Raw genomic sequence first — 15,097 nt, 5'->3', positions numbered from 1 at the left:
CTAACACAAGAGCTTTGGTGAATAACCCCGAAATCAGTGAGATAACATGTTAGGTTTTTCTCAAAATATTCTTTTGCATCGTCGGATCTGAAAATTTTAATTCTTGTATCAAATTGGGTTAGAACAAATTCATGGAATTGCCTTATAAGTCTGAGAACTTCATCACGGGACTTCATCAAAAATATCCAAGTATATCGTGAAAAATCATCAATGAACAGGATAAAATATTTGTAGCCACCCATAGAGGGTAAGTGGTAAGGCCCACACACATCAGAGTGCACGATATGGAATGGAAAAGATCTTTCATTACTCAAAGAATAACTACTTCTACAAAGTTTTGACAACTCACACGACTCATAATGAAGACTTGACAAACTAATTCCCATAAATAGTTATGGGAATAAATGACTCAATGAAATAAAAGAAAGATGACCCAAACAAAAATGACATAACATGACACGACTGATAGACTCTGAAGATGTAGATCCAAATGCAACTTTCCCAGGTTGTCCATGGCCCTATCCAGGAGTATCCAACAGATATATTCCATTCGCCTAATGGCCACTCCCAACCACTTCCTGAGACTCCAGATTCTGAAAAACACAGTAGGGAGGAAAAAAGATTACACAACAATTCAAAGACTTAGTTAGGCTACTTACAGATAACAAATTTGTATTTAGTTTGGGTACATGAAGATCAGAAGAAAGTACGAAAGAGTCTGTAGCCTTGATAGTTCTCTTGCCAGAGATAGGAGCAAGAGAGCCATCGGCTAGGGTAATTTTGTCACGGTCAGGAAGCAAATCATAAGAAATAAACAAGGTGGAAAAACTGGTCATATGATCGGAAACACCAAAATCAATAATCCAAGGGATCCTACGATCACTTGCGATAGTTGCATAGTTAGTAGAAGCCCGTATACCTGAATGAGCAAATGCAGAAGATGTTGAATTTCCTAGAGGGTTGAAAGAAGAGGCCACACCCTCTAGGTGACTGATCATCCTTCCAAACTTCTCATACACTGCCTTCATTGCTGTTAACTGCTCACTAGCAATCTTCTCTTCAGTTAGGCATCTGTCAATATCTGGACCAACAGCAATATTGGCACTCCTTGCCTTCATATTATTATACTTCTTTTGAAAACGAAGAGGAAGAAGTTCCGTATGCAATTTCCAACACTTGTCTTGTGTGTGTTTTGGTTTCTTACAGTACTCACAAATAATTTCTTTCTTCCCTGAGCCAACTGGATTTCCTGTAATTCCCTTAGGTTTCACCCCCATATTAGCAAAGTGATAATTTAGGCTAGCCCCTTGAACCTGGACTAATCTCCTGCTTTCTTCACTATTTACCAAGGCAAAGGCTTGAGACAATGAAACACTATCCTTGGATATGGTATTTTGCTTTGTGATGTCATATTCGGGATTCAACCTTGTCAAAAACTCAAACACCCTGCTTCTCTAAACAAGTTTCCTGTAGGTCTCAACATCATTAGCGCTTTCCTAGGCTACAGTTTCCATCAAGTCAATTTCTTGCCATAGAGATTTCAGTATTGAGAAATAAACAGCAAAAGGTTTCTCCCCCTGTCTTAAATTTTTCACATCACTCCTTAGCTTGTATGCTCTGGCTACATTTAATTTCTAGGAATAGGTTTCAGCAACACTGCCCCATATTTCCTTTGCTGAACTCATTCACAAATAGTGTTGACTAATTTGAGGTTGCATTGAGTTCACTAACCATCTGATTACAATATAGTTTTCTTGCATCCATTTTTCATAGGATGGATCATCTTCCAAGGGAGCCTTCTTGCTCCCAGAGATATAACTCATTTGCCTCTACTGCAGATATGAATTTTTACTGGTGGTGACCATGCCAAATAATTAGTTCCATCTAGCTTGACTATGGTCACAGCCAGTAAAGAGTTAACAGAGGCTCCCGGAACCTGTCCAGATTCAGCAACATGCTTGTTTTCAACTTTTAAAGAGTCCATCTTCTTAAAACACTTCAAAAATAACATCTAATAACTTCAAATAACAATCAATGAAGACAGAAAAAATATTGTGTTGTGAATCAACCTCTATGCAGCCGTACCTGTCAACTGCGTCACACCCAGAACCCAGGAGACATAGAAAAAACTCAGCCGCACCTTGTAGACTTCACAAAACACCAAGCAACTTGAATCGATCTTCAAGATGAAGAACAAATCACAAATGAAACTATGCACAAGATTGCTACAGGCTGCTAAAAGAAAAGTAGGCCATGAAGCATGAAGTGAATGAAACCTGACCAAGCCTGATTCAAACAAAAAGTAAGGGAAAAGAAATCTTTATCTATTGGGGTTTGGAAAGCCTATATTATTCAAATATCACATGAAACCCATACTCTAAGGGGAATATAATTAGGGCTGGCAACAGGTCGGAACCAGCTGGAATTGGAACTGATCCAACATGAAATGTTGAGGACTCGGACCCGGACCTAGACCCGATAGGGTATGTAATTTTCGGACCCAAAAACGAACTAATTGGTTCTCGAGACAGTCGGGTCTGACCCGACAGACCCGATTATATTAAATTAAAAATAAATATTTATGTTTAATATATTAAATATTCTATATATTATATTATATATGTAGTATATAAAACTTATTTATTTAATATATTATAATTATATATATCGGGTCAGGCCTAAATTGGTTCAGGACTAGGTGGAACCGCTTCCAAACCGGTAGTAATCGAGACCCTATATCAGGACTCAGAACCGACCCATCGGTTCCAGTTTCCAGAACTAGATCCATTGGGTTGGACCCAACCCGTTGACAACCCTAAATATAATGACCCCAAATGTAGTCAACCTCAATCACCTCCAAATCCCTTCTAGTCAGAGCTTCACAGAAAAGCTCACTTCAAAATTTTCTTTTAGGGGGCATTATTTTTTTGGATTTTGAGAGGGGGGAAATTGGTCAATGGGATTTTGGGTTCCCATTGACCAAGAAACCATGTTTTTTTTCAGATTTATGTGGGGACCAGGGAAACTTTATTTTCTTGGGTATCACTTACTTGGGTAAGTGATGTAAGTGATACCCATCTCCTAGGTGGGTAAATAACTTTCCCATTTGGAGGGAAAGTTGCCAACACATGGATGGGACAAAAATTCCCCTTTTAATAATGGACTTTTGTGGCTAAAATGGCCATTGCCTTACTTACTTGGGAAATAAAAGAACATGGGTAAATGTACTTACCCGGGTACATGTTTCCCAGGAAACACTTACCCAGGGAAGTGCATTTACCCAGCTAAGTAACTTACTGAAAAGCGAATGCGGCCTTAGTTTTTTGAAATGATTTCATCCTCTAATCCTATCAAATGAAAATATCTTCTGGTTTCAGGTGAAATTGGCAGCAGAAATCAATTTCTATACACAAAAGAGGTTGTCTAAAAGGTGTATTCTAAATAATACAGTTCCCTTTTGTGGAGAAACACCTAAAATTGTCTTCCTATAAAGGTGAGGAAAAAAGCCAAAAGATCAAACTGCACCCAAATTACCGTCTTAGAACCTAACATTTAAAGTCCTTTCCAACTTTGAACCCAATTAAGGCAACATTATCTCCAAAATCCTTTGGGAAGCCTTTCAATCACATGAAGAATTAACAGGTCTAGAAGACTACCCACACTCGAATTCACAATACTTAGCTGCTATGGCGCTCCCACAGACTCATCTCCTCTTTAGGAAATCCCTGTAGTCATATATTTATTTATTTATTTTTGAGAGAAGGTAAAGCATAATCTTATCAATGAAGAAAATGGGAGAAGCTCCCTTTACAGTGAGCGATTGTACAGTATGAGCATTCAAAGAAAATGCAGAAGTATACTAATTACAAAAAAGTGCCTCTGTAGACAGATTAGAAACTCTAGTCCAAGAAAAAGATTTTTGCAGTCATGTTTTGGACCACTTCATCAGTTTGTGAGGATCAGTTTTCAAAGATTCTACAGTTCATCTATATCCAGATGGTCTGTATGGAAGCAGCAGGAATCATGAACAAAATGACCCTTCCCTCTCTAGAAAGGCCCTTGGTGTATCAGCTCTCTAAAAATTGAGAAGTTGTCTCAGGGAAGACCCAATTCAGCAGGAGACTGCTAAGAGTATGAGCCTAGATTTGTCTGCTAAAGGGGCAGTGCAGAAAGAGATGATCTACTGTCTCCAATTCCACATTGCAGAGTGGATAGTTGGTGGAAGAAATAGAGATACCCCTCCTGTTTAGCTTATACTTAGTTAAGCATTTGCCAAAAGCAATTGCTCAGAACAGAAAAAGCCACTTTTGATGGCACCTTACGAGCTCAAACAGCCTTTAAGGATGGGCGCACTAGAATAGAAGTGGTGGATCATGGACCTAACTAGAATATGCCTTTGCAAGGCTGCTTCCAAATTCTGTTGTCATCAGAGATGGGATTCAGGTGAAAGGGTTGGAGCTGACTGAAAGCAGGCTTGGAATGCTATTAGATTACAGAAAAAAATGAGATAAAAACAAGAAGAAAAGGTTCAGTTGGAAGAAAGAAAAAGAGAAGAAAAGAGGGAGAATAAAGAGAATGGTTTTCGGCTGAGATAGATTCAATCCTGTCTCCTTAGCTGTCAACCTATTGAATATCCTGGATAGCCTAGTTTTTTATGAGTCAGTGGATGATAGACGGGTGTGGGCTCTCAGTCCCTCTGGGTTGTTTGCCTGTAAATCTTTGTTCCTTCCCTCATGTCCACTTCCCCTTCCCATTCCTTCCCTATTAAAGAAGTTCGGTGTGCCCCTATCTCCCCAGAAGTCAATGCCTTCTGTTGAGGTTTTAGACAGTTTTGTGCAGTTTTTGATTATTTATTGTTTAGATAGGAAGCAGGGACCACAACACTCTTGTTGGGTCCTTTGCCCCTATCTCCCTAGAAGTCCATGCCTTCTGTTGAGATTTTAGACAGTTTTGTGCAGTTTTTAGTGGTACTTTTTTATTATTTATTGTTTAGATAGGAAGCAGGGACCACAACACTCTTATTAGGTCCTTTTTGAGTAGTTATTTTAAGTGTTTTATGCTGTTTTATGTGTTAGCTACCCTATTAGGGCATTATTGCGCTCTCTTTTCCCTCTCAAATCTCCTCTTCTCTTTCTTCTCTCTTTTATTCTTCTTCAAGAAATATTCTTTTTCTTTTACAGATTTTTATTTCAACAGTTTTCTACTCCTGTTGGGAAGTTTATTATGGGATCATCAACACAGGTGATTTGCTGCAAAAGAAAAGACCAAATTGGTGCTTGTTCCCCGATTGGTACATTTTGTGTAAGTTGAATTGTGAAAGTGCTTTCCATCTCTTAATCTCCTGTCCTTTTGCTTGTTATATTTGATAATGGTTTTGCTCTCTTTTTGGTCCCAGGTAAATCTCTCCTGTTAGTTTGGAAAGACTCTTTAGCCCATCCTTTCCGAGAAGCACAAAGAGAATAGGTAGAATCTTGTGGAAGTGTGCAAGGGCAACAAATGTGTGGACAATAGAGAAAGAAACAAGGAAGCAATCTTGGAAACTGTTACAATTAGAGTACCTCACTGGGTGAAGACTTTGAAACTATTCTCAAATTTCTCAGTGAAGACTTTTTGGCTCTGTTTGGTTTGTGGGAAGATTTGGTGGGGATGGGATGAGAAAATGTGAAATTTTCATTTTCCATCGTTTGGTTATACATGGGAAAATAATGGGAATATTCCTTTTCCCATGTTTGTTTTGTGGGGAAATAATTGAGAGAAAAATGTTTTCTTTACTTTTTTTGTCAACCAAAACCCAAAAATAAAATATTATTATATGTTGAAAAAGGTTTGTACATCACCACCCAAAGAAGGGAATACCACAGTTCAGTTCCCTTCCATTCTATGATGATTTTGTGGAACATCTTAATGCTTGCTAGAAGATGTTCAGATGGAGAGCCAACCAAATTTCTCTTGCAAAATGGCAGAAGAAAAACAAATGATGCATTGTTTCCTAATATACATCATAGAGAAGGCATGCTTTATCCTCTTCATGTAAGAAAAAAAGCTTGTCCACAGTGGGAATTGCATCCCAGTAAACTCTCCATAGGAAAATATGGAATCTGAATGGAATTTTTAGCTACCATATAGATTTCCATTGTACCGTGTGATGAAAATGGCTGGGACAGGACTGTATAAAGAACTTGTCTGATTTTACTGTGTAAATGTAAGAGCTTGAGTGTTTCCATAGCAACTGACCATGGTGCAAGTGACTAGAAGGAATGATTTTCACTATTTCCTCCATAGTGCCTTGAGGGAAAACAATGAGCAAAGAAGAGTGCTAAACCTAGTTTTGAAACTAGGAATGGAGGTTTGGTGGAACGTGATAAACTTGACTAATTAAATTGAAACAAGGCAAAACACCAAAAATGAAACAGGACAAAACAAATGTGGAGGAATCTTGTATAATACAGACCCACCAACTTACTGAAGAAATTTTTGAAATAAAAGAAGTAGATACAGGTTAAGTCCTTATGTTGTATAGTGTTGGGGATGAGAAGAAACATGAAACTCAGCGTATGCATCAATGGAGGAGGGTGGAATTGCTTTGAGACATTGTAAAAAATAGAAATAAGACAAATCCCTTTTATCATAATTTAGGAAAATCCAGATTTCAGCTGTTAAACCCAAGTTGGTGAAAAGAGTTTAGACCTAGTTTTTCAAATTGGTTTGAGATGTTGTGAAGCCCTTTTATCATATCTAGGCAAACCCAAATCTGAGATATTGAACTCAAGTTGGTGACAAAAACTTAGACCTGGGTTTTGTTATATTCAGTAAAAATAGCTCAGAAAGGTATTCATGGCCTCGTGCATAGAAATGACTGAACGTTGCTGGTCAAAGTGTCACACCGGGGTCACACTGTTTTGGTGTGACAAGCCTCGATAAAACTCGATAAACCTTACCTTAATTTTCTTTCCCACTGGGGTCACACTGTTTTGGCATGGCCCTGCGTCCCACTTTTTGAGAAACTGTGTCCCACAATTTTCCTGTCCCATCCCTGTGCATCTCACAAACCAAACTCGAGAAAATGGAATCTTTAAAGAATATTCCTATTTTCTCATCCCTTTCTTGCAAAATAAACGCAGCCTTTTAGAAATTGAGGGTCAATTTCCCATTCTTCCTCTAGGAAACAAAAGGTCTTGGAGGTTTGGTCTCCACCAAGTGGAGGATGGATGGAACTTAACTTTGATGGAGGAGTGATTAGAGATGAGAGTGGGAACATTTGAGGCTTGTTTTCAGGAACTATTGATCAGGAAATTCAGTGAGAGCTGAATTCGTGGCGGTTATTATTGGGGTGCAAAAAGCTAAGGAAATGGGAATCACAAGGCTGATTGTAGAAGGGGATTCAAAAATAGTCATCAGTGGATGAAAAAAGGAGAAGGGGTATTATGGCACTTCATAAATGAATTCAGGTGGTTCAAGTTGCTGCCAGACAAATGCAAATTCATTTAAGATGGGTTAGGAGGTCCACTAATGGTTTGGTGGATGGATTAGGTAAACAAGGAGTAAATAGACATCATTTATTTTGGGCTCAATGTTAATAGGGTGGTGGGACTCTTTGTTGTAAAGGGTGTAATTTCTAACTTCTTGTTGTACTCTCCTCTTTTTAAGTTTTAATAAAATTCTTTGAGCTGCTGATAAAAAAAGACTTTTAACACCAACAAAACAAGTTTCTAGCTGCTTGATCTCCCAATCAAAGAGGTTTCTTCTGAATTCAGGGAACAAACTCCAGAGTCAAGACTATCCAGATCCAGAAAAACAAGCAGCATGTATATCTTCCTTTCCATGTTGAAGGCTATATTAAATAGACTTGGATACAGATCAGCCATGGATCTGTCACCACGGAAACTGTATCCCTGTAATCATTTATGAGGAAGAGCCTCATTCATGATGCCTATTTTCCTAAATACAGGTAACCATGGAAATATCTGTTGCTACTTACCAATCAAGTGAGACAGTGTGCACTAAATTAAGTCCACAAAATGTGACAAAGTAGTCATAGGAGAAAAACAGTAAATCTGCAGTTAATGTTAGGTCAGTTCATTGCAATGGGAAATGTTTCTTTTCTTGCAAAATCCTGGTAATTGGCTTGCATAATATCAGGTGGAAGTAAATATGTTGCATGAAGAGCCACAAATGCGTTATCATTAGTCAAGACTTAACAGTTGAAAACATAGTTGATCTGGTTAATCCACAAATTCATTACCGTCTCTGCTAGTCCATTAATGGATTGGACCATGATTTTGATCTGGTCAATCCAGATATGGATCATAGATAAAAATATGATCACAAGTGTGGGTCAACCTGACTCAGTATGATTAAGTCATTGAAAAGGAAAAAAATAAGGTATGATAATGGACATTTTGTATGGCAATTTAAGGAATAGAATGTGATGACTTATCTCCTTACTATGTTACAGTTGATCAATCCTGTTATCCATGAGACATCTCAAACATATGAATTTTATCCCTATGGCCTGATCCAGCTGCGGTTCAACCTTTGATGAAATGCATGTATCTGGTTCTAGATGATTCATTATATTTTTTATACACTGGCCAGCTCAATGCTGCATCAACATTGGCTGGATTTTTTCTTCCTGCACTGACAGGTGTCTAATAGGATCATGTTGGCACTGATCAACGAGGTAGAGGGTTGCGAGAAGAAAACTGTTACTGAATAGATAGCAAGTCAATGACATCTGACCTCCCCATCTTATGACAACCATATCCATTTGTTTTCCTTTTTTTATTCAATTACCAATGCTGATTCTAGCAATCCAGAGTCCTGGGAGGGGTGTGTGGATAGACTTAACCATTTAGTTGTCTTCTTACCTTGTGAGACTTCTTCTATATTGCCATCCTAAACCATCTCTCTTCTACATTTTTGATATTGCCCATGTACAGGGCTTGCAAGCAATTGAGGAAGCAGTTGGGATGTATTTAAAACTTAAATATGTACTGGTTTTCTTGGAAGGGTCTCTGATGATATTTTCCTGCATTTCATCCTGATCTATCCAATTTACAATTCGATGATACTGCAGAAAACCATTCCTGCATTAATATGTCTCCTTACTTCTTAGAACTATAATGTTCTTTCCCAATTAACAGCATTTCATTCTTGTGGATGCACTGTCAAATGGTAAATTATATAACCTAGAAAACTGAAAAAGAAATCACCAGATTAACTGATATTTAAGTGAAGCCATACTGGGTCAATCCTGTTACTGAGTGGAATCTGAGCCCAGCATAAAGTAATGACTGGTAAGAGTTCTAACAAGGTAATCAATAATGATCGGATCATAGAAATGAAGGAGCATGAATAGATTATGATTGGAATACTTAGTGTATCATGTTGTCAATCAACAAAATTCATGACACTAAAGGTGCAATTTGGGCAGGGTTGGGTTGAGAATTTGTTAAAATTTGAAGGGGCCTGGACCTGGTACAGTGTAAACTCTTCAAATCAGGTATGGGACTGGCACCCACCTTCTAAGAGACATAGCAGACAATGAAGCATCTACTAGCAGACAATGCAATACACCAGCAAATTAATAAATAAATAAATAAGAAGGCCTTCAGATAAGGCATACCCTGACACAAGTGTCCTTGCAAGAGCACATTCATGATTTTTTAATCGATGTCCTTCATCAACGATCATGTAGTACCAGTGAATTTTCTTCAGGAATGCTTTGTCCCGTATGATAAGATCATAATGGGTAATCATTACATTGAACTTCCCTTCTCCTGAATACTCTTCCCTCAAAAGCTTACGTTCATCTAGACGCCCATCATATAGAACAGCCACAATACTGAATCAAACACAAGGCCGTTGAGAAAGTGGAGTGGAATCAAAGTAAACACTAATCAAAACAAAAAGCAAATAAATAAAATAAAACAAAAAAGAGAAGGATATGAAGGACATACCTAGGGGCCCATGTTGAAAATTCATTAACCCAATTTGGTAATACAGCCTTTGGAGCCACAATCAAATGGGGCCCAGTTACACCTTTGTGTTCCATGAGATATGCAACCAATGATATGGTTTGAATTGTCTTCCCTAACCCCATCTCATCAGCTAAAATGCCATTTAAGTTGTTGTTGAACAAAGATAACATCCACTGAAGACCTTCCAATTGGTATTGCCTTAATTCTCCACCTTGCAGTATAGATGGCTGCTCTGTGACCTGTACAGAGTTAAAAAGCTAGTTAGATGTGTAGATACTTTATGTAATGTTGTTCTATGGTCCCTATTGTACCATAGCATTCTTTTTCTTTCTTATCTTTCAGCCCTCCAAGGGCCTCTTTGTAATTATTCCTTTTTTTATCTTTAGCCTTTCATGGGTCTCTTTGTAAATACTTATAATTAATAAGATATAAAGGCTCTTTGAGGGTGGGGGTTGGATATACTGTTTGACACCCCTGAAACTCTTGGTTTTCTCTCAACCTAGAAGATTGACATGGTATCAGAGCGGGCCATATCCTTTAGCTGCTGATTGATTTGAGTTTTGGGGTGATTAGTAGACTGTTTAAGGAGTATTTCGATCATTCTCAAACCCTACTTGAAGTTTTTTAAGTGCTGCTGTGATCAGACGAAGCTGATATCATTTTTCCTGGAAAAGACGCCCAGCAGGTCAGATTTTTTTTTTTTTTTTTTTTTAAATCGGCTGATTCAATCAGCCTAGAACTTTGTAGTTGGTGTCGTCCAGGCCTTCTTTATCTGTTCATCATTCTTCTTTGAAGTTTGGATCAGTTTCGATAGGGTTTTAATCCCATCTTGTTGCTGACAGTCCTGAAACTTACCATTTTAGGATTGAGATTGATACAGCCCTCTTTTTGAGATTTCTGCAGCAGAGTCTCAATTTCCTTTGGTGGAGTATTATTTCAGCATTGTTGTGTGGATGCTATTGATTTTATTTGGGTGATTAATCACCAGTTTCTTGGACTGTTACCCTTTCTTGAAATCTGTTATCGTTTTTTGGGCTTCCAAAATGTCTAAGGCTGATATCATTCCCATAAAGTTTGATGGAACTAACTACAGCATGCCACCTACCCTTTTCTCATGTGTTTGATATCTAACTACACCGTAAAGTTTGATATCTTGTGTTTCTTGTTGCTTAAATAAAAGTCGCACTCTACCCTTTTCTCACACATCTGAGCATGCCAAATCACCATTTGAGATTATTCATAGTGATGTTTGGACTTCATCTGTTATTTCTCGACTTGGATACAAGTACTTTGTCTTGTTTATTGATGATTGCACTAGGTATACATAGATTTATTTTCTGAGACATAAATCTGAAGTATATCCTACATTTCGGCTTTTCCATACTATGATACGAGTCCGATTTCAGTCTCATATGCATATTCTCCGTTCAGATTCAGGGGGAGAATACACTAATGGAGACTTCTTAACCTACTTGAGAAGTCATGGGATACAAGTTCAACGAAGTTGTCTAGATACACCTCAAGAGAATGGAGTGGCAGAGTGCAAGAATGGTCATGTGCTTAGTGTTGTGAGAACCCTACTGCAAGAATCTCATGCACCTTCTTCCTTTTGGGTGGAGGCTGCCGGTACTGCTGTTTTCTTGATTAACTATGTTCCCTCATCAGTTCTAGCTAATATGTCCCCTTTCCAAAAACTATTTGCTCGTTCACCAGACTTATCTAGCCTCCATATTTTTGGGTGTCTTTGCTTTGTTCATCTTCTTCCTTGTGAACGTTATAAGTTATCTGCATTATCTACTCAGTCTGTTATGTGTGCCTTTGTGGGATCTAGTCCAAACCACAAAGGATTTCTTTGTTATGATCCCTCTACTCGTCATATTCGTGTTTCTTGAAATGTTGTTTTCCTTGAGCATATCTCCTTTTTTCTATTGTTGCAAAGTTATCTTCTCCATTTGTTTTTGTCTTGCAGAATTTTGACTCATAGGATGCTTCTCCTCCTACTGGTGTGAAGGATTTTCTTGTCTTCTCTCGTAGAAGACTGTGTGCCCCTATCCTACACCTCCAACTTCACTTCCTCATGGCCCTAGTGTTTTAAAAGTGCAAGGCGCAGAAAAGACACAAGGGTCAATTTGCGCCTGAGGCGCAAGGTGCAAAAATACAAAAAAAAAAAATGCTAAAAAATAAAAAAAATGTAAAAAAAAAAAAGCCAAAATTTTTCAAAAGAAATTAAACATAATATTAATAAAAAAATATAAACTTAAATTTCAAAATAATGTTTTAAAAAACCTATTATCTAAATTGTATACTACAGATAGAAATTTGACTGATCAAAAAAAGATTGTCAATTTGTCGGAAATTTGCAAGTCCTCCTTATGATTTTTTTACACACTCTGACATGTATTTCCTTTTTCTTGATAATCAATTACATATGCTTGTACTGGACTTAAAAGGAAATATGAAATGTATACTTCATAATATAGTATCATTTTTCTTCCTCACCTCAATACAAAAATATTGAATGCTTAGAAAAAGTAAAATAATTAGTTATCCTTAATCTTGAAGTAGAACTTTGACAACTATACCTTCTTTATCTTTACCATCAGAAGTAAATTTGACTTCTAAGTTTGATAAGAAACTTGATTAAAGAAGTAAAAAAGTGAGAAAGAAGAAGAAAATAGAAAAATAGAAGGGGATGGAGAAGAAGAAGAAGAAGAGGGTTCGATAAACACCTCTCTCCCCTCGCTAATCCTTTTATTAATGTGGGGCGTCCAACTAAGCATAAACTTAAAATAACTTGAAAAGAAATTAACAAGCCCATTAGCATACAAAATAAATAACCTACTATTGAAACATAAAATAGACACTAAGGCCCATTCAGCCTAGTCTCTCTACACTCCCCCTCAAGCTGAGCATAGATGTCAATCACAGCCAGCTTGCTTATAGTGTGTTAGCTTCCCTTTTGGAACACCTTTGGTCAAGACATCAGCCAACTACTCTTTTGAAGAAATAAATGGCAAGCAAACCTCTCCTGAAGCAACTCTTTCCCATATAAAATGTCTATCAACCTCTATGTGCTTAGTTCTGCCATGTTGAACGGGATTATGTGCAATGTTGATAACAGCCTAGTTGTCACAGTAGAGCATCATTGGCTTTTCATAGTCAACACCCAACTCTTCCAGAAGTGATCTCAACTATAGTAATTCTGACACTCCATGTGCCATTGCCCTGTATTCTGCTTCAACTGAGGATCTGACTACTACAAACTATTTCTTACTCCTCCATGAGACAATGTTCCCTACCACTAAAGCACAATATCCTGAGGTGGATCTCCTATCATCAGTACATCTAGCCCAATCAACATTAGTGTATGCTTCCTACTTCATGTGTCCATGTTTGGCAAACAAAATACCTTTCCCTGAAATGCCTTTCAAATACACAACTCTTTCTGCAACAGCTAAATGTGTCTCTAGGAGAATGCATAAACTAACTAATAACACATTGCATAGGAAATATATGGCCAAGTCATGCAGAATAATAACAACTTCCCAAGCAGCCCTTGAAACACTCCCCTATCAGGCAACAGTTCACCATCAGTGGCAGAGAGCTTATGATTGAAGTCTATAGTGGTGGAAGCTGGTTTAGCATCAAGTTTACTAGTCCCTACAAAGAGGTCAAGAACATAATTGCGTTGAAAAATGAAGATACCATCCTTGGATCTTGCAACTTCAATTCCCAAGAAATATCTGAGATCCCCCAAATCCTTGATTTCAAATTCAGAGTTAAGAAATCTTTTGAGCTTAATCACTTCTTGGGTGTCATTACCCATGACTACAATGTCATCAACATAAACAATCAGAAAAGTCACTAAAGAGTTACTTATTTTTAGAAACAAAATATGGTTAGATTGGGTTTGTGTGTAACCAAAGGATACAAGAGCAGCTCTGAATCTCTCAAACTAGGCTCGAGGAGACTGTTTAAGACCATAAATAGATTTCTGTAGTTTACACACCTTCCCTTGCATTTCCTTTCCATACACCCCTAGAAGCAAAAAGACATATAGACCTCTTCATGGAGGTCTCCATTCAAAAAGGCATTTTTAACATCAAACTGGTGAAGGGGCCAATAAAAAATAGCAGCTATAGACAACAAAACTTGAGCTGAAGTCATCTTGGCCACAAGAGTAAAGGTCCCAAGGTAGTCAATACCATACATCTGAGTGTAGCCTTTAGCAACCAATCGAGCCTTAAACCTCTCCATAGTGCCATCAGAATGGTACTTAATGGTGAATACCCATTTACAACCTACTGGTTCCTTCCCTTCAAGCAAATCCACAATATCCCAGGTATGGTTCTTACACAAAACATCAAGTTCAGTCATCATAGCATCCCTTCATTCAGGTTTGGACAGGGCTTTTGGTACAGACCTGGAAATCACATGGGTAGAAACAATAGAAGATCAAGACTGTAATCAGTCTTGAATGCTAATAGATTTTAGGTTTAGAAAGTAGAAGAAAAGTGAGAGGAAGGAGAAGGAAAAGAAGAGTGTTGGACAGTTTTGTATGCCCTTAGCTTCAATCAAAATGATGTACTTTATGAATTTATTGTAAATGAATAAAAGTGCATATTTGATTCATGTTCCCTTGGTATGTTTCTGTTAATACTCCCACAAGGGCACAATATCCAGAAGTAGACCTTCTGTCATCAACACTCCCAGCCCAATTGGCATCTGTATAGACCTCCACCCTCATGTGATTATTGTTCTTGAGCAATATACCTCTACCCGGACATCTCTTCAAGTATGCTAATATTCTCTCTGTTGCAAGAAGATGAGAAATTCTAGGGGAATGCATATACTGGCTAACAACACTAACTGCATAACTGATATCTGGCCGAGTGAGGCAGAGATATAGGAGCTTTCCAACCAACCGTTGGAACATAACTTTGTCTTCAAGAGACTCCCCGCCCTCTGCACTAATCTTGTGATTTTGTTCAATGGGTGTATCAACAGGCTTAACACCCAACTTTCCAGTTTCCGCCAACAGATCTAGAACATATTTTCTCTGAGAGATAAAAATCCCCTGCTTGGATCTAGCAACCTCAATACCCAGAAAGTACCAT

General features: G+C 37.9%; 1 protein-coding gene across 2 annotated transcripts in view; it reads right to left on the bottom strand.

Annotated features, from left to right (window-relative positions):
- LOC148861837 (putative ATP-dependent DNA helicase CHR12) overlaps nucleotides 1-15,097 on the bottom strand; it is a 59,552-nt gene that overhangs the window by 18,083 nt on the left and 26,372 nt on the right. For both annotated transcript variants that reach the window (XM_088941050.1, XM_088941051.1), the window contains 2 exons: nucleotides 9,960-10,219; nucleotides 9,626-9,844 (listed from right to left, as the gene is read on the bottom strand). In XM_088941050.1, the coding sequence (XP_088797176.1) occupies nucleotides 9,626-9,844; nucleotides 9,960-10,219 (479 nt within the window). The remainder of the gene's footprint in view (nucleotides 1-9,625; nucleotides 9,845-9,959; nucleotides 10,220-15,097) is intronic.

Source organism: Nelumbo lutea, chromosome 4 (assembly GCF_056320005.1).
Source record: "Nelumbo lutea isolate HS-2025 chromosome 4, American lotus-T2T, whole genome shotgun sequence".
In the NCBI taxonomy this organism is placed as follows: domain Eukaryota; kingdom Viridiplantae; phylum Streptophyta; class Magnoliopsida; order Proteales; family Nelumbonaceae; genus Nelumbo; species Nelumbo lutea.
The sequence above is the reverse complement of the archived record's forward strand: the minus strand, read 5'-3'. Positions and strand labels throughout refer to the sequence as shown.